This window comes from Danaus plexippus, chromosome 28 (assembly GCF_018135715.1).
Source record: "Danaus plexippus chromosome 28, MEX_DaPlex, whole genome shotgun sequence".
NCBI lineage: Eukaryota > Metazoa > Arthropoda > Insecta > Lepidoptera > Nymphalidae > Danaus > Danaus plexippus.
Genome location: NC_083556.1, coordinates 3,433,655 through 3,461,331, shown reverse-complemented (window position 1 = coordinate 3,461,331; position 27,677 = coordinate 3,433,655). Strand labels below are relative to the sequence as shown.

Below are 27,677 nucleotides of genomic sequence, written 5' to 3'. Positions count from 1 at the left end.
ATTTGAAACATATTTCATTATATATTATTTGTCATATACTGTTGGTATACCCTGTTGGTATTGCCAGTGTGCGAGTTCACCCACGCTGTAGGGAGACTATCTGGAATCGGTTCCTGTCTCTGGCGATCCTATAAAGATATCGGATATCGGAGACGCAATAAACATTAATTGACTGTCCCGATTGTTATGGTCAGGGGCGATGACCCTTCACCATCAAAATTAGCGGATTATTTTATTTTGCTTCTGTTATTCGGTTTGTTTACTGGATGTTTGAATTCTTTGATCTCAGAGCGTCGAGAGAAAGTTTCTTATATCGAGGTCTAAGCTTTTGTTTCACCGTTTATTGTTAAACTGTTATTATTATCTCTGACCATATTTAACGGATGTTATCGAGCAATAAAACGTTACACAATATGTTCTAAGCATTGAGTTTAATTCTTTTGATAGTTTTTTGAAAACATTTTTTTCTTTTCACCTTTAAAATTATATAAAGACTGCTGCTTAATTATGTTAAACTACTTATAGCACGCGACGCCTGCGACCTTTGGTGTTAGTTTTATAGAGAGAGGTATAACGTACGACAAATCAAGGCACATGTCACCTAACTTTTAACTACAATGCATAAGTGACTACATACACGGTACAACTTGTGTTGTTATAGGCGGTAACTACAAGAGTAAAGGGATAAACTATAGCGTGTGTCCTAGTCTGATGTCTGAGCTACATTAGTGTACAGTTTCATCAGATTCTGTTCAGTAGTTTTTGTGTTACAGAGCAACAAACATGCACACATCGTCACAAGCCATCTCATCGATGATATTGAAGTTATACAATCTACCTTTATACCTATCAATATATCAAAATCGATTTTTGGTTCTTTAACAGACCTATTTGGGCGACAACCTCCTTGTATATTATTTATTTTACTTTCAGCCAGTGTTATAAAGATGAAAATTAAAATAGAGCTATGAAACGATTTAACATAAAAAAAATCCTATATAGACTGAGTAAAAGGTCGAAGTTTGCGTGAAAGAGTGAACTTTATAATTCTTAAAATATATAAATATATATACTTTCGATACATGACTTGAATGTTTACCTTATCTTTTCTGAGTGTTATAGAGCCGTGTCTCGTTCTGTGAGTGGGTGTGCCTATCGCAGCCAGCCAATGCGCGGTGAGCCAACAGGTGGGCAGGAGGGCGCCATTTTGCTCCAGCGACCTCACTCTCCGGACCTCAGGATATAAGTACATACATACTCCATCATCAGACCTTGTTCTCCTCAATAAATGATCAACTTAATGTTTACTATTAAGTATTAGCAGTATACAAGTAATATGTGAAGAAGGTACTTCATGTCGCAGGCGGAAGAAGATACAAGCGAGTTTATAAATACTGTCTTTTAACTAATAATAGTAGGAGGAGTGACTGCTCATGAAAAAAGTTTATTTTATTGAAACCAGTAAAGTTAACTAGAGACGAACGGCCCAAGAAAACACGAAATCTACTCTAAACTGTAGTTGTTAGTTAAATTTAAATTTAATACTACTGATTGACGACCTACCCGATGTGATTCTGTACTATAAATAAATTAGTTAGTATTCCCGATCAAAGCACCTACAGGCTACAGAAATGATTCGTTACACTTGTATGTAACATAAGAAAGGAACATGGTCGTTTTGTTGTTAGTAACAAGTAACAAGTAGCAATAAGTAATAATAATGGCGAGACATTAACACAACACAATATATTAAAAGGTTACTTAAGACATTTTATATAGCGCTAATTACAATATATTATTATATGACGAGTCTTCATTGAATACTGTTAAAAGATTTAACAGACAAGAAAAATATTATTTCGGAGGAAAATCTTTGAAAAGACAACGAATACTTTATTTACGATTCGACTAAATATATTTGTACTATTAGAGTCTCATACGTTATCCTTTTATAGTGATTTATAATTTTTATATTTTTGGTATCAAAATTTAACATCTTGAATTATGACGTCACATTCCAGTAGTATTTCCGAAGTAAAATTAAACACAATTGGGACGAGGAAAATATTTTTATTTATATACAAAATTATTACAAGAATTTTACTGACGAAACAGAACATAGCGATGGTGTGCGAGGCGACAGCTTCCTTCTTATGTCACGTGATCCTGAGCAGCATCATGAGGAGTGTGGTGAGCCAGTGCTGCAGGTGCAGATGCAGGTGGTGGGAGGTGATGTTGCACCAGCTGCCTGTGCACACACAGGCGTGGAAGCGAGCGTACAGCGATATGCCGCGGGAGAGAGGCACCAGCGTCGCCATGGGACTTATTATACACCCGTTCTCCACGTTCTGGTGGAATGAACCACATCTACAGTCTGCAACCTTACCATCACTTTACGCTCATACTATCTCACGGAATGAAGCTCTCACGGAACTCAACTATTGCATATTATATTGAATAGTTGCTTATATACTTCTCATCATCAGAACCTTCTTATTAATTTCGTCACGCACTATACTGATGTCTAATGTTAAGAGAACACTCTGAGTGTCAATATTTACCTAATCATAATTTATTCAGGTTAATATTTACCCAAATTCCACAACCCATGTCCTCAACAGTAAACCAAATAACATAAAAACTAAACTAAATGAATACTTCATTCACTGTTATCGACACCACCAAACATTTGACACGCATAGGCTCAGGGTGAGTCACGTACCCACAGACTCCTCTCGAGCTTGGCCATTCTCTTGCTGCCGAAGTGCAGCCCCATGGTGGGCTGGAGCCTGTTCCTGCAGGTCCGCTGGGTGTACACACCGCTCAGGTCGATCCAGCGGACGGCGCAGCCTCCCGTCCAGCGACCCAGGATCACCCGGGGCTGGCTCGCGTTCAGCTGGTACCTGGGGCTGGACGGACATACAGCAATGAACATACTTCATATCTTATATATACAAAACTCATTTAAAATCTCAAACAGAATACAACAAGCATACAGCAAGCGCCTGTCAGAGGCGGCGTCTATATATGATAAGAGCAGAGTCATCTTGTGGAGTTTCCTCAGTATTCGTAACAGTAAATCATAATTTGCGATGTTAATGTGGCTCAATGAGGCGTCTCAGTTTAATCGCGAGGGTAGGACCTCTCGCCCTCGTCTCCGCGCCGGGGCAGACCCTCCCCCAGGTTGCTGGTGATTTATTGAGCTGCTCCTCGTGTATACATCAGGAGCTCGCTCGCGGTTGTTGGCTCGCGGCCACCGTGACGCGGCGTTACAAACAACTCTTATATAATACCTAATAAAGTATGCGAGCTTCTCTCGGATCGGCCTGTGGGGCTCCAAATGTATTATATTCAGGAATTTTTCGTTAGACACACAAAATTCACGTTTTTGTAGGATAATGATGAAGGATTTCTTGACACATGGTGCTGTGTGTTAGTACTAGAGACCTCTCAACACTTGGGATCTAATCTAGCTCAGCTCTAAGATACGTTTTATAAAATACATTTTTTTTTATCAGCAACCCATGAAATTATTTCTAGCAGTGCTTATAGTTAAGGAACCTTTAATGAATTTAAAACAATAAAACTAAATGAAGGAATTAATATAATTAATTCCTTCATTTAGTTTTATTGTTGTGTAGAAGGAATTAAAATAATTATATATATATATATATATAATTTACCTTCGATTTTTATCTACTCGATCTCATGTAATGAAAGCTATAACAAAATTTTAAAATATATCATTTATCTTCATACAAACACCCAGATCATATCATAATTAAACCGTTATCAAAAAGCCTTAAACCAATAGTTCGTGTCTTGTGGTTTCGCTTTCTAAGGTCGCCATCTTTATCTGCTAATTGTCATCTGTTTGTTAACTTTTTCGCCTGATACCTCTGGTTCATTACTACACTATTACGTGAAGGTAAAGTCGTGTGCTTTACTTGTCTTATACTCGCAACATATTTAGGTATATACTGTGACATCACCAAGTTAAAAGAAGAGTTTTAAATAATAAGTTGTGTGCTTATTCCAAGTGCGCGTCGTCACTACACACGTAGCGTTAAATGTATTTCATTCATAAATCTTCTCACGTTACAGTATTAACGGGAAACGCTTCGTATGTAGTGTTAGACAAACTTCCGGTAAGCGTGTTGAACATTGAAAATGTCAGATAAGTTGATCCAATACTTGAATTGATATAAGCAAGTGTTGGAAGGACCGTAGCTGTATGTAGCGGTTTGTAGACGGGTTCTACAATTAGCTACGACCCGAGCTACGACTCTCCCTATTGATGTATAATAAATCATAAGGTAGGAATGTCTGTTTGTAATATCAGAGGAAACGCTTTATACTACAACAGGCTCAGGTATGTACAGACCTTGTAATAAAGCTTTTTTATCATGTTTTGTCTGTTTGTTTGTTCCGGCTAATCTCTGAAAAGGCTGAAACTATTTTGACGTAACTTACACTAGCAGATAGCTGGTGTATCAGACAGTGATATAGTTTAGTTTAATTTTAGAATTTTCATGTTAATCGATGTAGCTAATTACAAAAATAACCAAAGCAAGCAAAACCACCGGCAGAGCTAGTATATGTATAAAGAGTTATGCGTACTCACACATTGGAGTATTGGCAGTACTTCTTGAACCTGGAGATCTTCCCCTTGGCGGTGGGGTCCACCGGCACCAGCGGCAGGAAGTCCCCGGCGAAGGCGTCGGCACAGTGAGCGTTCTTCGGTATGGCGGGGGTGGAGAGACCACACACGTAACACTGACACCGGAGTAGTCAGTTTAAAACTGTCTGACTCACCATCATATAATAACGGGTCTGATTGATTAGCATCCAAGGTTTAATTACCTTTAAAAGTTTCCCACAGAACCTATACGTATATAGCCTCCACAATATCAGAGCCGTTCACTGTATGTCCGGTGCATTTCCATATACTAGCTAGTGCCTGTGATCATCCTCGTGGACCACCGAATTAAGTTTGAGAGAAGCAAATAATATTAGTGCCATCTAGTCTGACGATGCATTCCAGTGCGATTCCTTGGAATGAGTGATAAATAGTAGTTTACAGAATCCGTTCAGTGTATTTTATGTTAAAGTACAACAACTATAGTAGGAAGTCGCCACAGCCTTGACGCCGTCTCTCGCAGGAACATGTCGCAGAGAGAGATAAGAACTCTCATTGAAATCACTTCCGTACTTATTTAGTAAATGAGTGACCAGCTTCCCCTGAGTCTCTCTTCTCACCTTGGCTATGACGCTCCCGGTGTAGTTGGCGTCATACTCCGACGTGACGGGCGGTATGGGTGTGGGCGTGGTGCAGGTTGGCAGCGTCATGTTGGCCAGGGTTTCGTTCAGCTTCCTCGTGAGGTTGGACTCGAACTCGCTGGCCAGATCCGAGATGATCGCCAGTAGCCGCGGTATATCTAGCTCCTGCTTCCTGACTGTGGTGTTTGTATCTATACAATAGATATAATACACTGTCTCACGTACCCCACTAGAGGGGGCAGCAGTCGCTCGGCAGCCTTACGACTAGCGCGGAGCGGAGCGGAGGTGTGCGCCAGCGCTCTAGGTAGGGGTAGAAGTGAGCCAGTGACTAGTCATTCTTACCTAGGGGACTAGAGGGACTAGAGGTTTCTACACTGGACACCGTCCCGGTGGTGGTCTCCGCGTCCGTGGCCGGATATTGGTCCGGAATTTGCTTCCTCGCCACCAGCTCGCTGAGCTTCTGCCTCAGTTGCTTCTCATCCACTTGTTCAGGGTCCGTGATCCTTATGACCTCCGTCAATAGGTCTGTTATGTACGTCGATGTTTTGGAGCTGGTGGCGTTCACGTTGGGCTCGTACGTGGAGGTGACGGTGCTGGTGGCGCTACCGGTTTGCGAGGTGGTGATGTATGGAGTGAAAGGATTCTCCAGGGTTATACTGGAAAACAGCTGTTTCAGTGCGCCTGGAAACCACACAAGCGTCATTAGGATGTATTAGTGGTCTCAACTGTACTTCTAGCTGCATCTCACCCCTGACTTCTCTGACATCCTCTGGACTGAGCGTCTTGAGAGCGGCTTCAGCTCCATACCTTCGGATCCTGTTGATGGTGAACTGCTCAGATATCGGTGTCGTCGATGTTTCGTCTTCTACAACAGAACAGAATTCAACATGAGCACTATCTGTTCGAATATGATCGTTATAAACATATCTTTAAGTTATGAGTGTAAAGAAATACGATTTAATATTTAATAAAATGTTTCAGATTACTTCCTTGTAAAGATTATTTACGTATCATATAATGGTAAGACCGATCAGGATTAAAAACTACCTGAAGTCCAAGTGTCATAAACATGGCCTCACCAAAGCGTCCGTTGTAATGGTATTGACGAAGAATTAATATTAAGAGAAAAGAAAAATAAATCTTCTTCGACGTGACATTTTAATGCCAACGCAGCATCAGGAATAGACATACATATATAATGTTCATGTATTACGTGAAAGACACGAGAGAAAAGCTTTCTCCTAGTGATTTTTAAGATCGTTGAAACGAAACTACTGAAAAAACTACTTTCATATCAGAAGCCGTTGAACACGATACTGTAAGCGCGCTGAGGTTTGATGAAACAAGTTACACGGTGGCTTGTTTGTCACACTTACCATGTTTATATCCACAATATACATATATGTATATAATATTATAAAAACCCGACGGATTTAAACACGAGCAATTTTAATGTATTACAAAAAAATAACTTAACTAATAATTTGATCCTATAGCTTCGTATATATTTCTTAAACCTCCCAAATTACCCACCATTAGATGAAAGAAAGCTGAAAAAAACTTCTTTTAACGTTAACCGTCCTCACTAACCATCAGCGTATCCCTCATACTCCTCATATACATCACCATCTCCGTAATCATAGCTGACGGCTTCCACTAGCAGCACTAGCAGCACTCCAGGGATCCTGAACAGCATCTGGGAAGCATTCAGCCGCTGCACTGGTTCAACCGGAACAGACGAGTATTACAATCACATTATAAGATATAATTTATCACAAGACGTGAACAAGAAGAAAATGACACGTTAGTGACGTAAAGAGGTCCGCTGTAAAGAGTTTTAATATAAAAATATTTATCTCCGAGCTCGAAAAGGTTATAGATGGGTATTATTTTTCTGATTTTCGTAATAAATTAAAATGTTTAATCACAACCATCGTGTTTAACTTACACGTTCACTAAGAAAATATTTGTCGACTTGGTTCGTAACTCCTGTTAAGGAAGTTATGAATTTATGATAGTCTGTGATTAAAGGGTTATAAGACATAGGTTGAGCCAATACATAACTAATCGTACTTGTAACTGTTGAGATATTTAATATGTTATCAATTTATATGATTAAATACCTTTTAATAAATCTGTCTATATGAGTATGAAGAAAATAATGATTACAATAAGTCGAGTGACGCACCACCAAGCTGAAAATTAGCAGAAATTTTGAGTCGAAATATAAAAGCCTGTATCTACTATCTGGGTGCTCTGCCAAGAACCTTACACAACAGGCATGGTTGTTATGTAAGGTGAGATACATGAAAAATAACACTTTAATAGGTTTCTAAACAGAAAAGCCTTTTCGTCGCGACCATAAAAATCTAAAAAGTCGTAGAAACGTACAATTCGCTTGGCAATATTCACTAAAGCCTTAATGTATCTAAATAGCCTTATTTTTTGGCAAAAACAGCCGAGTCGAGATTAAATAAGCCGATAGTGCATAATAAATATATTAGGGGATGAGTTCCGTGAGTTACAGGGAAAGTTTCGGGATAAATTCAGTCATAAGAGGCTGAGCGCGGAAACAACACGACAAGATGGCGCCCGCCCGACCGACGCCGCGGCCGCCAGACTTACTAACGACACAGAACATTAACTACATTATAAACCTTAAACGCAATGCGGTAAAGTCCACATTCGTATATAGTTTTGAAACGCTTTCAGTATTGACTTTTCAATATACTATCCGTCTTTTCTACTGAAATCCAACAACAAACTGAAGCAAACTTTATGAATAATAAAATAGAGTACATATTAATTCGTTTCTCAAATCAACTATTAATATTTCTCATGGCGAAGTCCTGTCTGGGTGGCGCCAACTATATTTGGATAGTATCCAAACAATTCTAAGTCTTATCACCTTGTCATAGATTATATATTTGGTTACATCCGTTGTATATGAGGGTCTGAAAGCCTTATATAATGTATTGTTGGAATATAAGGGTGCTTTTAAAACGTTTGGTTACAATTTGTAAGTTGTCTTAAGAAGTTCGACTTTGATAAATAACCTCGCTCCCGCTCCCGCGGCGGAGGTTCCAGATTATTATCATGTATTTTTTTTATTTTTGGTACATTTATAAACCAGTTAGTGAGCTTGTGTACATTGAATCTTGGACAAAACTAAAATTTCTGTAAAGGATTTGATTTTTTAGTTATTAATGTTATTATTATATTTAAAAAAATCATTTATTAAATGAGACGTCGTCTGTGCACTCATTGGTTTAATATTTATGTATTTTTTTATATTTCTTAGTAATATAAACCAGAACAGCTTAACGATTATTAGAATAAGGAAAAATAAAACTTTAGTCGACTATTATTTTCATTTTTTATTATTTTAATACAGTAAAATAATGTACAGAAAAATTAAATATCAAATATATGAATATATCAGATTATTATTTATATTGTTAATAGTATATATATGTTAAACTTAACAGGAAGAAAAATATAGTAATACAATGACAGCTGTCAGCTACTGACTTTGTTTGTTCTGTCGCACGGAGCTTGTTAGATGTATATATATATATATATATATATATATATATATATGTATAATGTTTATGGGAGTTTTTCTTATTTTTTTTACTAAAATCTCAATATTTATAAATTTGAACAAAAAGCTTTTAAATCAACAACTAAATAAAAACTCAAACGGCAAAATAACTTTGTTTTGAAAAAGTTTCTTTATAGTGTATATAACGTTATGGATATATTAAACCCTTATCTCGAGGGCTCTTCTCTTACATTTCGTAATTATTTGTAAATTATGTCACATGAACATATACACAGCACTGCTCTATTGGAACATATATATGTGCGTTGAAAATATATCATTTATAGTTCAGTATTGCCATGTTCTGTAGGTTTCACATAAAATCTTTATAAAGACATTCATTCATTTTATATCTTTTTCACTTTAAATTCGGCATTGACGACACAATCAAATGTTTACAGTAGACCTACTGAAATCATCTAAACTTACTTACTCAAAACACAAGCAGTTCAATTAAACTTTTTATACTAAACAGAGTCATTAGAAATATCAAGTAGTATTTCATTGCTAATTAAAATTTTGGTTCACTGCCATCTATTGGCTAAAAGATGACTTAATATAACTAGTCTATAACTTTTCAATACTTATATGTGCGGTAAAATAACAATTAAGGTGATAAACTAAATTCATGCAATGAGATTTTTTAAGTTAAAAATTCGATGAATTGACCAAATAATAAACAAAGCATATTATTTTGGCGTTAAATTAGTAACAGTGCCATCTAGTTGCTAATGATGTAATCTTTTATAACAAATTTCAATCTAAAACAAACTGTCAGGCAGGTCTCGCTAGATGGCTCTGATGCATTTAATAGATTTGGTTTTGTTTAATTTAATTGTTTTCGTTCTTATTATGATCCAAATTTGATAAGATCATAGAAAAACATCTTTTGCTATTATCTTCTTTTATGTAATATATTTATACTGCGACGAAGCTTCTCAGCATTCAATGGATTCACCGTGCGGGTGCCGGGTCCATCGTTGCAGGGAGAGGAGCTTCAACAGAGCCTGGGACTTGCGATCCAGATTTAAATTTAGGGGAGCCTATCTAACGCGCGTTAAACGCTCACCTCAACCCTTCAAGCTCCTCTTTCTACCTAAGCAAATTTGAAAAATACCTATTAGGGTTGCCTTCAAAGTAAGTTCTAAGAATGAATTGATATTAGTTCTGGACAGGTCCAAGTCTTTTAGTAGGAGACTGTCTTTAATGTGTACCCTCGCCTCTATTTATACCAATCACCACTCATTGTTGTGACTGTACTTGCACAGGTGGCTACGCAGGTGGATCCGCAGATGACACCTGATAATTTCAACTACCCTCAATTATTAGTTATTCAAATAATAAGATCTGCGCCGATATATATACATATGTTACCAAAATAATTCTTCATGTTGTAGTAAACCTCTGTTTTATATGTTATTTATTACTGTTTCCGATCGCTAAGATATAATAAGATTTACTTTATTTAAGGTCACTTTACCTACTTTACTGCTTTCATTTCTAGAAGTTTTCGGTTTAATCTCAACTATTACGGCCACGGAAGAGGTATTAAAACAAAACATAATTAAATCCGCCAACACCTCTTTCATAAAGTAGGACAAACTACCTATCTTTGTCACTGCAGCTTAGATCTCCAACTTTTTTATCAGTACATCTTTTTCTACCTTAGTTCTTGTAAATAAAACATCAATAGATTATCATATTTATTCCATAAAAATCCATTGATTATCATCACTATATAAACATAATGTCACAGAGACCTCGCCTCTGATACAAGATCATTAATATTGGCGGTGTAGCTGGGTCGGTTTTGACACAGGAGTACAAGTGACAGGCGCTAATACCTGCGATTATAATAAAGTGAATATTTGTGTTCTCTGTTAATTATCGCGTTTTTGTTGCTAACCAAACCCTAGCTCTTAACAATATACATATTGGTAATGAGTACTGTCGTGTAGCAAGTGTTGTTGTGTAATATGTTAAAATTGCTGAGACAAATAAATACTGCAAAAATAATGGCCAACGTTAGCAGTAACGTTTCAGAGTTGACGCATAATTTAAAATACATTAAATATTTGTAACGTGTAATGATCGGCTGATATTTTCCCAGGCCCCGGTTTTCGATCCTTCATATATAGTTAAGCAAATAAACACTTTACATAAAAACCACTACATATTTGTTAATGAATGTCAATTTACCAATGCCATTTGTCAGTTAGTCCTAGTTGATATAATCTGTAGCTTACTTCAAATTCACTCAAACGTGTTCCCATACGCGGCTGGTGTAGATTTCCATTTCGAGAATCAATGTTATACATTTATATCACTGATATATTAATATTTCTCATATTGAACGATATAAACATTGATCGGAAATGTTGAGTGGAACTTGTGAATCATATAAGTACAGTTGAGTCAACATACACACTGTGCAAGTCGTACCTTAAGTTGCATGGTAAGATTTATCTTAAATAAAATTAATTTATAGTATTTTATCGTCTCTCCTCGGCCTCCGTCTATAGTTAACGTAACTTGCTCTTATCTTAAATGTTATTGTGAGTTCTTTATACTTCTCTGTATCTTTAAATCAACGTGTAAATGTTTAAAACTCCTGTAGTGTTATCTCAGTGAGAGTCTGTCTCGTATATTCTCCACCTATATTGATAAATGACTTGTTTGTAAATGACTGAATTTGTTATATGACGTCTTCGTTGATATGCTTCTAGGCTTAGTAGTGTTGTGAATCATTATAATTTAAAAAAATTATTGTTCCCTATAAGAAATAAAATTTCTCCAGGGTCCTATTTAGAATATAAATAACGGCATGGTGAGGAATGTTCCTGGCTATTGAGTCTCACGATAACAGCGATAAGTGTGCCTAAAGAAATACTGTAAGCTATGTTTAAGGGAATCCGTCCAGAAACGTGGACAACGCCCATAATATGAGTAGTTATTCTGTCTTTCTTTAAGAATGAAAATTATCCAATATACTAAAAGACACAAACAACTTGCTTAAATTTTTTTATTTGAAATCAAGAAATTTTCTAAAGTTATGAAAATTATTTCGTAATTAATTCATTTTTCAAAACGGATAGTACGGAGAGTCCTTCCACAAAGCAACGTTCACAATCTTATAGTTGGCGTCGTAACTCTTGAGGAGGTTCCTCTCCTCTGGAGTCAGCTCAAAGTCGAAGATGTCAATGTTCTCCTCCACTCGATTCTTCTTCACGGATTTAGGGATCGGCACCACTCCTAATTCGAACTGAAATATCACGTTTGTATTGATTTCTTCAAAATGTTTAATTAAGACAGACGAAACCTCTTAGCATTCAATGGATTCACCGTGCGGGTGCCGGGTCCATCGCGTTGCAGGGGGAAGAGCTTTAACGGTGCCTGGGACTTGCGACCCAGGTGTAGGTTTAAGGGGCCCCTAACTAACGCGCGTTAAACGCTCCACTGTCCAAGCTCCTCTCCCTACCTAACCATATTGAAAAGAACCTACTAGGGCTGCCTTCGAAGTACGTTCCAAGAAAGAATTGATGTGAGTTCTGGACAGGCCCAAGTCTTTTAGTAGGTTGTAGAGAGATTTAGCCGTTATACCTCTCGCTCCCACTTCTACCGCGTATAAATCCACGACGAACCTATTTCGAGTGAGTTCGTTTGTGAGCTCGTAATATTTGTTGACCTTGATGGTATTGTCTTTGGGGATGTTGGTTTCCCAAGGAACCATAAGCTCTATCATCACAACGCGCTTTAAAATTTAAAATTTAGTAGAAACAAACAAAAATCGATTTTTACAAACTACCTATAGTATAAGATATACGACACTCACCAGGTATCTGAGCACCACTTGAGGGACGGTCTTGTTGTATTTCTTAGCTATATGGACGAGCTCCTCGTCATCAACCCTCGGGGGAGGAGCGCTCTCAGCGGCCTTCTGGGGGAAGATGGATCCGAAGGGAGTGTAGCCCATGACGACGATGTTGTGGGCCTTGCAGAATTCCAGCAGTTCAGGTTGTTGGATGTTAAGGTTAACCTGGAGATGAATGAAGGAGTTTTGAACTCCCATTGTGATCCTGTCTACAGCTGGAAATGGTTAAAAGGTGGATACTCTCGTTTACCTCAACCTGAAGAACTGCTGGGGTGACGCCCGTTTGTTCAATCAACCTTTGCAGCTGCGAGATGTTAAAGTTAGAAACTCCGATGGAGTTCGTGAGACCTTGCCTTTGGACCTCTATCATGCCGCGCCAGGTCTCTAAGTAGTCTACGTCGACGACGGATCCATTAGACTGAAAATAGATTAAAATGTAGGAACTCAAGATTTATCTGAACAAGTAGTATTTGACGTTTTATCGTTGCAGTTTTTATTATTATTTGTTTTGGAAATCAGTGATAGAAGTGATTTTAAATTAAATTTTACTCTTATGAAATGCAATCTGATATTAAGACAAAAACGAGCTGGTTACTCACATCGATGGCAATAGGGAAGTGTATGAGGTAGAGGTCGACATACTCCAGCTCTAGCTTCTGGAGAGAGTTCTTCAGCGCTGGTAGCACGGCTTCGTAACGATGGGCGTCGTTCCACAGCTGGAGAAAAGAAGGTTATATTTAGTTTAAATATAAACGAGCCAAATTATGCATAGCAAGCCCTCGAGAAGATATTTTTAATATGTTCTACAATGAACTCTGCTCATTACCTACGGTTCAGTTTCAGTGAGGTCCGGCACTGATCTGAGGTAATGTTGAAAATTATACGTAAATGCGTTAAAATAACATAAACTTAGTTGTTGTTTCGTCAAATTAAATCTTCGTATCAAAGATGAGGTATGAGGAACTGTCAAGAATATCCAGCGAGAGAAAGCGTAAGCGTAAGAGACCCTCTTAGATATTTATTACTTCATTTATTTATTGCGGATATAAATTAGGTAATGTTTTCAACAAAGAGAAGGGATCCAAATATGTTTCAGATACAACCTTTTCAAATATTATATCTTAAGGATATTTAAACAGCTTCATAGACTACCATCCCGGTTACAAATTTTAGGGGCCTCAAACTAACTAGCTTATATGCCCTCCCGATTCGTTTGGAATTCCAAAGAAAATTGCAATTGACATTTATGTTAAAATTATTTAAATTTCAAAGGACCTTAGTGGTGATGAACATCTCCTCTCTTTTAACAACACCTTCATCTAACTTTTTCTTCATCCCCAGCGCCACCTGTTGGAGAAACAGAAATATATTGCACTACACACAGAAGGAGTCCGATATACTTCATGAGGACAAAAAGAAAATAGCGTGCAGGAAGTGTGGTCACTGTAACGAACGGCTATCTATATAAAGGTTTGTTATCTTGATGAAATTTGATAAAACGAAGAAATAGACAGAAAAATGTATTTGGTAAAAATTTGTAATGCAGTTGCGGGAAGTTGCCACAAAGTGGGATGGAACTTGAGCTTACTATCCTCACATTACTCCCCGCAGGGCTCTCGGTCCGGCCGCATATTGCAATTATTTTATTATATAGACTGATTTCTGCCGCCAGAACCCTAACCACACAAGTCATTCATACTTGTTCCTCTGTGATGTAAATGTTGGCCGTGTCGATGAGCCTATAGCCCGCGTCGATGGCTGCTTCCACAGCACCACGGACTTCCTCCTCAGGACCCTGAAATTTAACATAATATTCACGACTCATGAGCGGGCTTGTGTTAGGTAGACTTAATACTTTGCTTATTTTAATATTTTCTTGCTTAAAGTCTGTCGGTCTGGAAATGTCGGGTCTCAGAGATGAATGACATTAATAATTTGCTTGTTTCATACGTGGTCGGGAGTCACAAATTGTTTCCGTTTATTACCCGAAACGAGTGTTTGTGTTTGTAGTATAGAGCAGATATCAATTGAAGAAACTAAAGCAGTACCATTTTGATGAACCCAAGCCAGGTGCCGAGACCCAGGCGCGGCATGAGGTTCCCATCTCTGAGCCTCACTGTCGGCGCTACTGCGACAGATGGAGTGTTCTGGAAATAAACAAATGCTAGCAAATAAATGCTCCAAGGTCGGCAATCTCCATGGGACATGCCTTGTACTGAACACGTATATAAGGATTATATTCAGACCTTAAGATTGTTGTTTACAGACCTGGTATAGATGTAAATAATTATCTTTTCCCACGAATAAGAATCGATTAAATGTTAAAGTTGTGTGTCGTGACTACGGACAATTAGAAAAGATCTCTTTGTTATAAAGATATCAAGATGAATACACTTAAAATAGATGTAAAGTATTTCCTTATGTCGTGCTTATTAACTTTTGTTCCTTTGTCTGATTGTAGATATTTATTCATATATTTTACACACAATGAGGTTAAATTTTAATTAAAAAGGTTAAATTACTAACTTAATCAACTGTACTTTACATACTATCGTCGTGCCAGTTCTTTTAATATATTTTTTATACGTAAGTAACAAACGTAATCGGTTTTTAAAGTACCTCCAAAACTCACCTTCGAGACAGTGTGATGGTTAAACGGATCTTTTCGTTTTGTGTAACTAACAATTGATTAGCGAAACTATTGATGTCACCGAAATGAACAAATAACACATGTTCTGTTTGTTACCGGAACCATGGATATAAATCAAAATTCATTTTAGTTCCTTTTTTTTCTAAAAAATAGCATTCATGTGTTTTTAAATAGGAATAAATATGTTCGGATAAATATCGAACATATCAAGATATTAAATCGCAGGTACATCACTTAAGAGAAAAAATGCAAGCTCTCATTTGAACTTTGAGGTGCCAGGAGGAAGGCTTAGAGTTTGGCTTAACTTAGTATTCATCAATGATCACTATTGGGACACGTTGAAAACGACAGCTTTTTTATTATTAAATCAATATTTGGGTAGAAGTTTCATATATAAAACCTTTTTTGTTAATAGGATTTTTTTATTTTGTCTGTGGACAGAGTTTTGAAACAGGTTCTGTCAAGGAACGTGTTTTATACAAGACTATTATCAATTTTAATTGTTTATAAGTGATGATGCCATTCAAATATATATCTATAAATACTGCTATAGTATTCGCAATTAATATGTCTTTGTATTATGGTTTTTCAACACAATATTTTTAAATAAATCAATGAGTTATAAAGTTTGGAGCGTCGATTAGAATTATAAAAATATTACGTTCGGTCAAAAGATTAAAAAAAAATATTGATATTTAATAAAATAAAACAGTTTTTTTATCCATCATTTGAACCATAATTTTGTTCGTCTTTGGTATTTTAAAGTAATTTGGCTCTAATATTTTAATATATAATCCCGTGATCGTGTCCCATAACACTTATACCATTTCAGTTTTCATCATGAAAATGATCGCTGTAACGCTGTTATGTTAAACTCGTTACTGTAATGACAAAATTAACCATACGTTTACGCTTACCGCAAGTTTCCATCTTGACACTACGTACTAAGCGTTTCACGTTTCTCATTCAATAAACTATATTAGTACTATAATTTGTTAACATTAATGAATGAAAAACTGAGAAGGATTCGTTTGTCGTGTGATGATGGAGACTTGGAGTAAGGACATTGTAAATATTGTAGAATTGTGGAACTGCACTCATTCAATGAGGAACTTCATGAAACAAAAAGTTTACGAACGTGAAGAACACAATATGCAATATTTCATTAACTTAATGTTGTTAACATAATCTCGTTCTGTACTCGTTTGAATATATTTTTATAATAACTTATCATCTTTACAAACATGTTATTCTAGCTGAACGTCCTGTACAGGACTTAGATATCGTACAAATATTATATATTATAACAAATATATATATATATAATCCAATAAAAAAAATAATCAGATCCGTCTAAAAATTAAGTCTCAATTCTCGACAGAATCTCTTTTATTAAGGACGAGACGAGGTGACTCTTCTGTTTAAATAATTACAAAAAAGGTCTAATATTAATCTCAAATATATAAAAGAAACAAACAATTGTGTATTAGTTTCACTTAAATGTTAAGTAGTAATACATTGGTGTGTTATAGTAGACATCTTCACCTCCCTTACCTTCCCGAGGACCGATGTGACACACAGCACCAGGTACAGCCAGAGCATCGTAACTGAACACGCCACACTCGTCTCCTCACGCGGTCAGACTGAGCTGGTTATACTCCGGCACCACGACTTGTAGCGCTGCTATAAGCAATCTAGGTACCTACACTAGTTACATGTTTAACAAGCAATTTAGATAATGATTTTTTCATAGTCTTCATTTTCATAAACCTTAGTACTATTGTTTACATTGAGCCCAACTTCCGTCATTCAATTCGTCTGTTAATGAAAACGAGAGGCCGTTATTATTTTATTTGGCCGTGTTTAGGAGTTATATCAAATTGTTCAATAAACCTTAATACGCTTATAACTTAATCATTTCTTTGTCGACGGATAAATTTTCAATAATAATCAAGACCGCTAAAGCGTTAGAGACGCCATATATGGCGGTCACGTGACATTATTACGTCACCGGTTGCAAAACAAATATTTTGGTGGCTGTCAAACCCAAAATACGTATAAAGAATAAATTCGATGACATTAAAGCTGAATGGTGTATTGTCCCAAATACGCCTATTAAAACACAGGAGAAAAAATACTGAGCATTCCAAAAAACACGAAGATCGTGTTAAAGCGAGGTTTCTAGGAGCGAAACCCGAAAAAAATGCAGCAAGTTACTGCTTTGATATGTGACAATAAATTTAATTTAAGTAAAAATATTGATTATGATGCATTATCATTTAACGAGTGTATTGTATACTTCGTAATTTAATCTAATTAAATTTCAATATATTTAAGGTAAGTCAATGTCAGTAAACTTTAGTAAATTTCAGTGACTTTTTCAATATTTTTTAGTATTTTTATAAAACACAACTATTAGACTTAATAAAAGAAACTAGAACATTCAAATTTGGCGCCACTGTCGCTGTGGTGCTGGGGTTCACATCACGACGGGTGGAATGTATAAAGTGTTTTTGGTAACTCTGTATTCTGGTCGATACGTTTTTCTCTTAAAATATAGTTTCATTGCTGACAGTAACGTTTGTTTTTGTAGATAAATCCCATAATCCAATAATAACTGATAGTGATATCGAGATAGGTATGAGAATAAGGTTTGACAATAATAATATTGTTATTGTAGATGGAAGAAGATATGGCTATAGTCAGTATATGATGGGGTGTAGACAGAATATAGTCATTGTTGAAGGAGGTATGGCATTGAAGTTTCATTGCCCGGAGGATAGCAGAACAAATCCGTCTGATACCATCATGAACCAAACAGTGTACATTAGACATTTAAAAACGAATGTTCTAAATTATGAAATATTTACTCAAGATGCAGAAGACTCGTTGGAAGCTGTTTATTATATGAGAAATATGATTCTTAGAATATAATTCAGCTAGAAGCATTGCATAATAAATACAGACTTACATAAACTGCTTTACACGAGTCGTGAATAACTTAAAGATCTATTGGTAAAATGATTATAATAGTAATCAAGCTTTAAGGTTCTTGTAACAGACAGGTCGTATAGAATTATTTAAAAAATACTTTACTATAAGTGTGTTTGCTTTTGGATATTGTCTGAAGGTCTAGGGCTGAAGGTTCAAGAGATAAAGAGATATGAAAATTGTAAGGTTTGTTTGTTCTAAGGAGTCATGAATCTTTTCCTGCTATTTCCAAAACAGCCACTAGAATGGATCAGCTATATCTTTGCGTGATACATATAGTAGTAATGTCTTAGTAGAGCGAGGTGCCGAGGTCAACGTGCAACATGCTCTACCTATCAATGAGTATGATTGTCAGAACTCCTAAACATGAATTTCATAATAATTTCATGTAGAATCGTTCTAAATTAAAATAATTTAATCTTTACATTGAGTTTTGTGACCTTGGCCATTTAGAATAGGATTTTTTTTTAAGAGAAAGGTGGCAAATGAACTGACGGCCTACTTGTCGGAAAGTAGGTACCGTCGCCTACGGACATCTGTAACATAAGAGATGTTGCGGATGGGTTGCCAACCTTAGTTGTTGACGAAAAGGGACCGGTAGAAATAAGGAAATGGTAGGAAATGGCGGGAACAGGGAAAGGGCTCTCTCACTCATCGAACGAAACAACCATTATAGGCTACTTCACGCTGATCTTCTGTGAGAGGGTGGTACTTCCCCAGTTGAGCCAGCCCATGTCCGAGCTGTAGTTACTTGATCACAGCTAGGCTCTACCACCTTCAAAAAGTTTTTTTTTTATGAACAAAAAATTAATTCTCACAGATAATAAAAACTTTTACGTGAATCGTGACATACTGCTGAGATCGTTCATTAAAATTTCTCTTAAGCGATTGAAACTATATATTCATATTATAATTTACCAAAAAAATTTAACACTAAAAATTATAAATAAAAAAAATGGGTATATTTTTTTGTAACTTTTTATCCAATTTAACTACAACGAGTTTTGTTCGTTAGAGGCTGTACGGGAACCTTCGTGGGTTAATTCAAAGTATGATAAGGCTTCATAGCAAATAGTGACCTAGACTATTTTATCAATGTCTTATCACCTGAATGGATTTCTCGACAACACTCGTTACTTAACGACAAGGAATGAATTAATTTATATTATTAAAACATTCTAAGCTTTATATAAAACTAACTTTTTCTAAAGATCTCCTAAAGAGCATCTTGTAAGTTGAAGGCAATATAGGAAAAGTAAAGATTAAGGTTATGTTTTACGCGAGGCGAAAGTTGTTAGGAATACTATATTCATTGTATTAAAATACATTTTAAACCTCTCGCCCCATGTTATTTGGCACCGTTTTATTGAACTGTTGGTCCTTTCTGTTGTTTTTGTTTCATTTCACGTTATTTACCTCTCAGTTTATTCTTGTAACGATTCATGTTAATGAAGGGATACTTAAGAATTATAGATATACAGTTAAATTTGTTTGTTTAATGATCTTATCAACATTTTATTTTATATGCATTTAATTAATTATTAAATGGATAATAGGGTGACTTCTTCCAAAACTTTGGGTCAATAGTCCTATAGTTGGCGTCGTAACTCTTGAGGAGGTTCCTCTCCTCTGGAGTCAGCTCAAAGTCGAAGATGTCAATGTTCTCCTCCACTCGATTCTTCTTTACGGATTTAGGGATCGGCACCACTCCTAATTCGAACTGAAATATCACGTTTGTATTGATTTTTTTCAAAATGTTAAATTAAGTATAGTAGAAACAAACAAAAATCGATTTTTACAAACTACCTATAGTATAAGATATACGACACTCACCAGGTATCTGAGCACCACTTGAGGGACAGTCTTGTTGTATTTCTTAGCTATATGGACGAGCTGCTCGTCATCAACCCTCGGGGGAGGAGCGCTCTCAGCGGCCTTCTGGGGGAAGATGGATCCGAAGGGAGTGTAGCCCATGACGACGATGTTGTGGGCCTTGCAGAATTCCAGTAGTTCAGGTTGTTGGATGTTAAGGTTGACCTGGAGAGGTAATTTAAGGTTTTGAATTTCAGAATAAATCCCAGACTACCAGACTTTTGCATTACTTTCACATCTGGACATAGGTGTTCCTATGATGATGTTGTTAAGGTGCTTTAACTATATGTATCTGAACAGTATTTAGATGTCATAATGGGAGTTTTGTTTCACCTCAATCTGAAGAACTGCTGGCGTCACTCCGGAGCTATCAATCAACCTTTTAAGCTGATCTATATTGAAGTTGGACACTCCGATAGACCTGGTGAGACCTAAGTTCTTTGCTTCCATAAGACCCTTCCAGGTGTCTAGATAGTCTACGTCTTGAATCGAACCATTGCTCTGAAATTTGGTTAATTTTAAACATCTACAATAATAATTTAATTTCAGTTTCCTTGTACTGGACGTAAGTATTATTGCGATGTCCGCATTTTTCAGCCCATAATTTATCTTCAAGTTAGATATTGAAAATCTTTCGTTAGTATTTTTATGAAAGCCTGATCCAGGCTTTAAGAATAACAAGTCTAGAAAAACTTTAAAACTTATTTGATTTAAAAAACTTTCTATAGCTTTATTTACTGGCTTCGTACTTAAATAATAACCTAAGATTCTTTACATTTTGGACAAAAATTTCATTCATAATCATTTTATTCGATCTGTGAATTGCTGAATTCTGAAATGATATCAAAAATATGTTTTGTTCCTTTAACATGTTGTGTTTATTATCTTCTGTAATATAATATGTACATACGAAAGTGGCGACTGGCCAGTGGATGAGGTATAAGTCCACATAATCCATTCCCAGATGGTTGAGGGACTCGTTCAGAGTTGGTATCACAGCATCGCGCGGATGAGCGTCACTCCACAACTGGCGAGGGAAAGTAAAGAAACGTGGAATACAGAAAACATAGAATTACAAATTTAATCAAAGTAACTGAAATTAAAGAGTCTTTATAAATTAAAATGAACGTTGCTGAGCGCATAACTTGGAAAAGGCTCGACCGATTGAGTAATTTTTTTATTGTCTGTTCCTTAAGATTCAATGAAAGATTTTAAAACTAAAAACAAGGAAAATAATCCATAAAAACAATAAATAAATAGGAACAAAAAACGCGAATATGGTGTTGAAGATGTGTTGCCAGACTTGGGATGAAGGGAGGGTTGGAAGGATGCTGATGGTCCAATAACCATCCTATCAAAGAGCATTGCCCTTGGTCTGAAATGAGATGCGATTTTTATGTGTCGCTGGCATAAGGTACGGAAGAGAACCCAATCGACATGCAGTTGCAGGGTCTCCCCGGACCCTGTAATAATGAAACATGCTCAACACCTCAAAACCAACTTAGACTCATGCTGGGCAGAGGGTGATTGCACACATCAACATTTCGGGAGAGGAATGGGCGGGAAAAGGAAAGGGCAACCGTCTCTCTTACTCATGGAACAAAACACAGTCGTTAAAGACTACTTCACACCGATTTTCTGTGAGAGGGTGGTACTTCCCTGGTCGAGCCAGCCCATGTTCGTGCTGTAGTGACCTGACCTCAGCTAGGCTCTACCCATAAGTTCGTAAAAACAATACTTTCTTTCCAATAAAATATAGCTGTATAACAGATGATGTAATTTGTCAACGTCAATAAAAATAATTTAAAGTACCCGTTTTTATAACATAAGTTCAAGTTAATAAGACAGCTTGAATTTATTTTTTATATATTATTATAGTTATTTAGTATTTATACCATGTAATAATATTATAATTTTAGTGTGATACAAAATAAAATTGATTCATGTGTGTGGCAGTTCTCTTTTTTTTCTTATTTTCCCTACTTTTAAAAAGCAATAATGTGATCCGCGTGATCACGTTTAGGCTCACGAATGCATGGCGTGGGCACAGTAATTTGGATCGAAGAACACGACATGCTACAAACAAGGTAAATACTCAATTTAATCTGATTACTGAGTGAGTCTTTTACTGTGAAGTCGGTCTTATAATAATAACACAGACTCACAGTTAAAGATAGACTTCAGTTAAGAATACTTAAACAAATCATGAACAATGGATCACAGAAATAGTCCCGAGCACGCCACTCATACGTAAGCTATTCCAAAGCTGTGAACTTGTTTTTCACTGATTGACTTGACTAACATATTGGATATTAAACATATTTTAAAAGATTTTAACAAACTTACCTTTGTTTTTGGTAGGTGACTAATTGACAAATATTTATTGTAAAGCTTTACCTTAGTCGTTATGAACATGTCCTCTCTCTTAACTACCCCCTCTTCTATTTTCTTCTTCAATCCCTTGCCGACCTGCAGCAGAACACATCACAACACTAAGATTACTAAGAAAAAAAGGGAGATGAGATATGGAGAATGCACTGCTCTCACAGGAATTTTATATCAGTTTTATAAGACAACTTATATATAATATTCAGGTTCGAGGTGAGATTGCCACTGGAAAACTCTCCGTTCATTCTTCAAGTACAAGAATAAAGAATTGTGTAACATTTAAGGTGACTTATTTCTCGTCGTGTCGGTCAAATCTATCACCATCCTTAAATAAAACATGTCGCATGTTCATAGAATACAGTATACATCAAAATATGGCTTCGCAATACCATATAAAGTTTTATTTTAAATAAATACGAATAGTGGATAGATAAAAAATATTTTGACAGTCTCTTGACCCTTACTGTAACCTTGGCGGGAATTTGTTTGCAAATTATTTGAGGATCTAGCCGCGGTGAGTTGGAATGTATTCAAGACCGTCGATTCAAACCTGTTTCTCTGTATTATAAATGTGAGCGGTGTCGATGTGTCTGTAGCCGGCATCTATGGCTGCTTCCACTGCCTGTTGAACCTCTTCCGGTGAACCCTGCGGTCATTGAACAGTGAATACATGACTACTGACATCATTGTTTACGACGAAGGAGAGTCCATATTGAATAATTATTCCTTGTCGGAGTTTGTGTTGTGTTGAACTATTAATATTGTTCTTAAAGACATTATTTTAGTAAATCTTAGTATATATATAATAGAAACGACCCTAGAAGTTCAGAGATTGGAATATAAAATTATATTTCAAGGACTTTCGGCTGGTTATCATCTTTTAAGATAAAGTATCTGTTGAATTTCATAAACGAATCTTATCTTAAAACGTCATAGGTACATATATTTTCAAAGTTTAATACTATCCATAATGCAAAAACTATATGAAATCTATTCAAGACCAGAAGACAATCCTGAACATCGCTAATTATAAAGACGTTAGTACCATGGGAGTATTTTACCGTCGTTAGAATGCCAAGCCACGTTCCCAATCCCAAGCGCGGCATTGCATATCCATCGTTCAGCTTGACTATCGGCGCGACTCCAGAAGAATGAATGTTCTGGAAATGAAAATATAATTAACATACCTGAATGAATCCTAGAAGCAATCAGCTCTCGTGTTTTATGTCCTGTTACAATAATTTACCATGTTTCCTTTTTTCTACATTTAAATCGTATGATTTTTTTATGATCTTTTTAAAAAATACAGTACAAGTCGTGGTTGCTTAGAGGTTAAAGGCCCACCTCCCGAGCTTGAGATTGCGGGTTCTAAACCTGGCAAGTACCAATGTGATTGTTTCAGACTTGTATGTACTTCCTAAGGCAGTGAAGGAAAACAGAGTAAGGATACCTTCATTAAGGGGAAAATCATACGCGGATACTTGGACTTATAATCGTAAATCATTGGTGATGATGATGAATAATACGTTTGGTTTTCTTTAATATAAAGTAATATAACCTTGGAGCAGACTGCTGACTCCATTTAATGTTTTGGGTCTGCTAATAATAGTCTAGCATTGTTCTCTTCCAAAAAATCATAACGACTACTGAGAGGAGGCAAAGAGCCGTACACAAAGGAGACAGAACCTGATTATCATAGTGAGTTTTCCATTAATCAATATTTTTTATCCAAGTACAAATATCCTTTATAAGTAAATTATCATAAAACATTATAATATTCATTTAAAAAGTATTAATATTATCGGTCTTATCGTAAAATATCTTCTTAAACTATTTCATGTCTTCCTGTTTTGTTTATTCTCCTATGTTTATTTTTTTATATAAATAAATATGCGAATGAGTGAATTGATTTAACATAATAAAACGCTGATTTTATATATTCTACACATTAAGTGAAGGTAAAACTCGGCTCAGATTGCCGTGACATTTAGATTTAGGCGCTGAACAATAACTTGAGAGGCACGAACAACACAACATATACACTGTATAGAGAGATCGGGTCTTCCTTATTATTTCCTAAGTCGGAGGAGGTTTGCGTGATGGGGAGATAGACCGTTTCCACATTTGTTGTGGTTAAAGAATTTCATACGTACGCAACAAATGTACCACAAGGTGGTAAGTAACAAGTGCCAGGGAGAGCCTTCTTTGATGGAGTTATCTTAGTAATTACTGATTTGCATATAAATATATATATATATATGCATATATATATATCTTTGTTATCAAGTCACTCCCACACTCAAAACTTAGAACATGATTGTGATGAGACATGACGATGATATTGTTACGAGGGACATTAAAAAACGTCACTAACTATAGATATATATCTTATTTTCATTGTGGAATATAAGACTGTATGATCTGTTTCAAGAAGAACGACGAAGTACTTTATACCAGCACGGGTGTAGGTTACATTATAATCACAGTAATCAAGCGCCTTCGCTAAGTTAATTCGTATAACTTAGACTTAGTCTTCACAGGAGTCCTACTTACTGTATTCATTAATGGTAGATTTTTTTATAGTTTATTTTTAAATACATTGAGTTATTTAAGTTCTCTTTAATACTATTATATTTGTACGTGCATCATATAATGATAAGTTTAAATTACACTAATGATAGATCTGTATAAAATAGTTATACTCGCATAGTAGCGTGATCATATGTACTGGATAGTCCAGTGAGGTTATCGTGGGACTGCTGCATATTGTATATCTATTAAAACACAACACTCCCATGTCTCCAAGTCGGTTAAACATGACCAAATGTGAGGCCAAGAGTTCATGTGACGAATATTTTAGTATAACAAGTAACTAAAGTGACCAATAAGATTCAAATATAATGTTTTTTCAAAAATATTGTACACATTTTTTTAAACTTTTTGCTGTAAAGTATCCATGTAATTAATCAGTAATAAAGACTTGTTTCCTAAAACATTAAATATTTCATTTAGATGACGTTTGTTCGGTCCTTGTGTTTATTCTCTAGCGTTTTTATTTAATGTTTTAATGCTTGATATCGAATCTAATATAATCTGCGATTGCCATCCGTCCTAACAACATCTGCCATGGATTTAAGGCTGCAACTTTGAAAGTGATTTCGTTTTTCACTTCAAAATCATATCATAATTCTCACGTTCGATGTCACTGCGCTATTCAAAAATATGGAGAGCGGAACTAATATCCTTAATATTATACTTTTCAACTATATACTATATCCAAATAAAATCTTTTTTGTAATTCAATAATTACTAAAACAATATAAAGAAAAAAAGTTCTTAAAAATGTATGAAAAGGAATTAAAATAATATCAAAATGTACTTGTGTAATATTATTAAAGGTGTTCCTTCAAATGACATAAGGTAATCCAGTAAGTTAGTGATGACACATACATCAAAACATAATGGATTTATAAACATTTAATTGGAACTAGCTCACGTTGTTTGAAACTTAGTAATTTAATAATTAAAGTAACTATAACAGTCCAGTCATTTAAGTTTAAATTAGGTAAGAATCTCGGAATTCGAGACACCCAGACACCCAGTCTGGTAACACTTGTATATTGACACCCTAAAAGTTGTCTCAAGACCTACATATGTAGGCTAGGGTAGGGTGCATGCAACTATCAAATTTCAAGGTCAAAGGTCAGAAAAATCGGTGTTTTTCGCTTTTTTTATAAATATCTCTTTTCCTATGTTTTTTTTTGCTATTTGAATTTAATATTAATATTGCGGAATACAAAATTCTATATAAATTTTGTTTAATTTTTTTTTTTATACGGTGAACCGTTTCCGAGGTAGAGGGCGGAGGGCGCGCGGTCCCAGCATCACTTCAGGTCACCGGTGCCTCATTATACGTCTCAACCCGGCTCAAGGTTCTAAACACAGAGACATTATTGAAGTGTTCGCAACTCTTTCGTCAATTTGAGTTGCATAATTTTGAATGTATGCCCTAAAGGTTGTACAAAAGGTTATTAAAAAAAAGATAAATCCAGATATATTTAGCCGTTCATACAATAAATACGGGAATTGTATAATGTTTATTATACGAGTAAGTTATCTCTATAAAATTTTAACTAATATTTATGTATACAGTCCTTGAACTTTGGTAGTTTTGAATTATATTATCTGTCCGTAGTATACACAGACAAATTATTCTCAGAAGTATTGTTACCGGTATTTATATTGTTAGTTTGTTTTTCTCTGGGCACAAAAACAATACACAGGTATATATTATAACTTGGCATGTTTAGTCACCATAAAAAACAAGAGTTGGCAAAGCTTTGTGAAGTTAATATAAATCGTTAGCCCAAAAAGTACGATTTTTACCGATTCCGATTTTATATTCGCTTTACCATTAATCGGTGATATTTTTTTAAATCAACATTACAGCATCGTAGTTAGTTTTGATTTTTGAGAACGTTACTAATTTATATTGTTATAAAGACACTAATATATTTTGGTTTGTGTATTAATTTATTGATAAAATACTCGTATGCATGTTGAACTACCAGAAAACTATAAAGTCTTAAAGATTTAATTGTTGACATTAAAAGAATGCAAACCATACTACGATGAAATAAAAGGTTTTATTTGTTAAGCACTCGGGCACTAATGAACAAATTGTACTGGCTTTTTTTGTTAATATAATATTAAAAGTTTCGAGATCCTTATATCAGATATTCGTTACAAGGAAACACATTGTTTTTCGTCTGACAGACACATATGTTAGTCTCAAACATAATAAACAAAAAAAAAATCAACTAGTTTTTCTCAAATTTTCAATAATGATACATACTCATTGACCTCCCTTACCTTCCCGAGGGCCGATGTAGCACACAGCACCAGGTACAGCCAGAGCATCGTAACTGAACACGACACACTCGTCTCCTCACGCGGTCAGACTGAGCTGGTTATACTCCGGCACCTTGACCTTGTCAGTAGCCACTATATATAATTAATAC

General features: G+C 35.7%; 2 protein-coding genes across 5 annotated transcripts; both read right to left on the bottom strand.

The window, feature by feature from the left end:
• Positions 1 to 2,054: 2,054 nt before the first annotated feature.
• LOC116776298 (uncharacterized) lies at positions 2,055 to 7,100 on the bottom strand. 2 transcript variants are annotated; one of them, XM_032669457.2, is made up of 7 exons: positions 6,871 to 7,100; positions 6,029 to 6,145; positions 5,623 to 5,961; positions 5,260 to 5,471; positions 4,625 to 4,776; positions 2,723 to 2,909; positions 2,055 to 2,348 (listed from the first exon to the last, which is right to left on the bottom strand). In XM_032669457.2, the coding sequence occupies exons 1-7, from the start codon at positions 6,974 to 6,976 to the stop codon at positions 2,157 to 2,159; spliced, it is 1,305 nt and encodes a 434-aa protein (XP_032525348.2). In that variant the 5' UTR covers positions 6,977 to 7,100; the 3' UTR covers positions 2,055 to 2,156. The 2 variants fall into 2 exon arrangements, with proteins under 2 accessions (XP_032525348.2, XP_032525349.2); XM_032669458.2 differs by having other exon boundaries at positions 5,260 to 5,456.
• A 4,788-nt stretch (positions 7,101 to 11,888) lies between these two features.
• Positions 11,889 to 27,677, bottom strand: LOC116776285 (aldo-keto reductase AKR2E4-like). Of its 3 annotated transcripts, none has more exons than XM_061525243.1 (8): positions 27,529 to 27,658; positions 14,804 to 14,902; positions 14,455 to 14,550; positions 14,031 to 14,102; positions 13,355 to 13,471; positions 13,006 to 13,173; positions 12,717 to 12,920; positions 11,889 to 12,146 (listed from the first exon to the last, which is right to left on the bottom strand). In XM_061525243.1, the coding sequence occupies exons 1-8, from the start codon at positions 27,574 to 27,576 to the stop codon at positions 11,967 to 11,969; spliced, it is 984 nt and encodes a 327-aa protein (XP_061381227.1). In that variant the 5' UTR covers positions 27,577 to 27,658; the 3' UTR covers positions 11,889 to 11,966. The 3 variants fall into 3 exon arrangements, with proteins under 3 accessions (XP_061381227.1, XP_061381226.1, XP_061381225.1); XM_061525242.1 differs by lacking the exon at positions 27,529 to 27,658 and adding an exon at positions 16,960 to 17,101; XM_061525241.1 differs by lacking the exons at positions 11,889 to 12,146; positions 12,717 to 12,920; positions 13,006 to 13,173; ... (2 more) ...; positions 14,455 to 14,550; positions 14,804 to 14,902 and adding exons at positions 19,878 to 20,116; positions 20,230 to 20,433; positions 20,602 to 20,769; ... (2 more) ...; positions 23,207 to 23,302; positions 23,718 to 23,816 and having other exon boundaries at positions 27,529 to 27,677.

Excerpts from the sequence above, each read along its gene's own strand:
- LOC116776298 (XM_032669457.2), bottom strand. The coding sequence starts at position 6,976 with ATGCTGTTCAGGATCCCTGGAGTGCTGCTAGTGCTGCTAGTGGAAGCC. Across the intron at positions 5,472-5,622 it reads TAGTCCCTCTAGTCCCCTAG|ATACAAACACCACAGTCAGG; the intron begins GTAAGAATGACT and ends TCTATTGTATAG. Across the intron at positions 2,349-2,722 it reads AGCTCGAGAGGAGTCTGTGG|AACGTGGAGAACGGGTGTAT; the intron begins GTACGTGACTCA and ends TCATTCCACCAG.
- LOC116776285 (XM_061525241.1), bottom strand. The coding sequence starts at position 27,576 with ATGCTCTGGCTGTACCTGGTGCTGTGTGCTACATCGGCCCTCGGGAAG. Across the intron at positions 22,738-23,206 it reads TTTATAATACAGAGAAACAG|GTCGGCAAGGGATTGAAGAA; the intron begins GTTTGAATCGAC and ends GTTCTGCTGCAG. Across the intron at positions 21,296-22,665 it reads ACATGTTCATAACGACTAAG|TTGTGGAGTGACGCTCATCC; the intron begins GTAAAGCTTTAC and ends TTCCCTCGCCAG.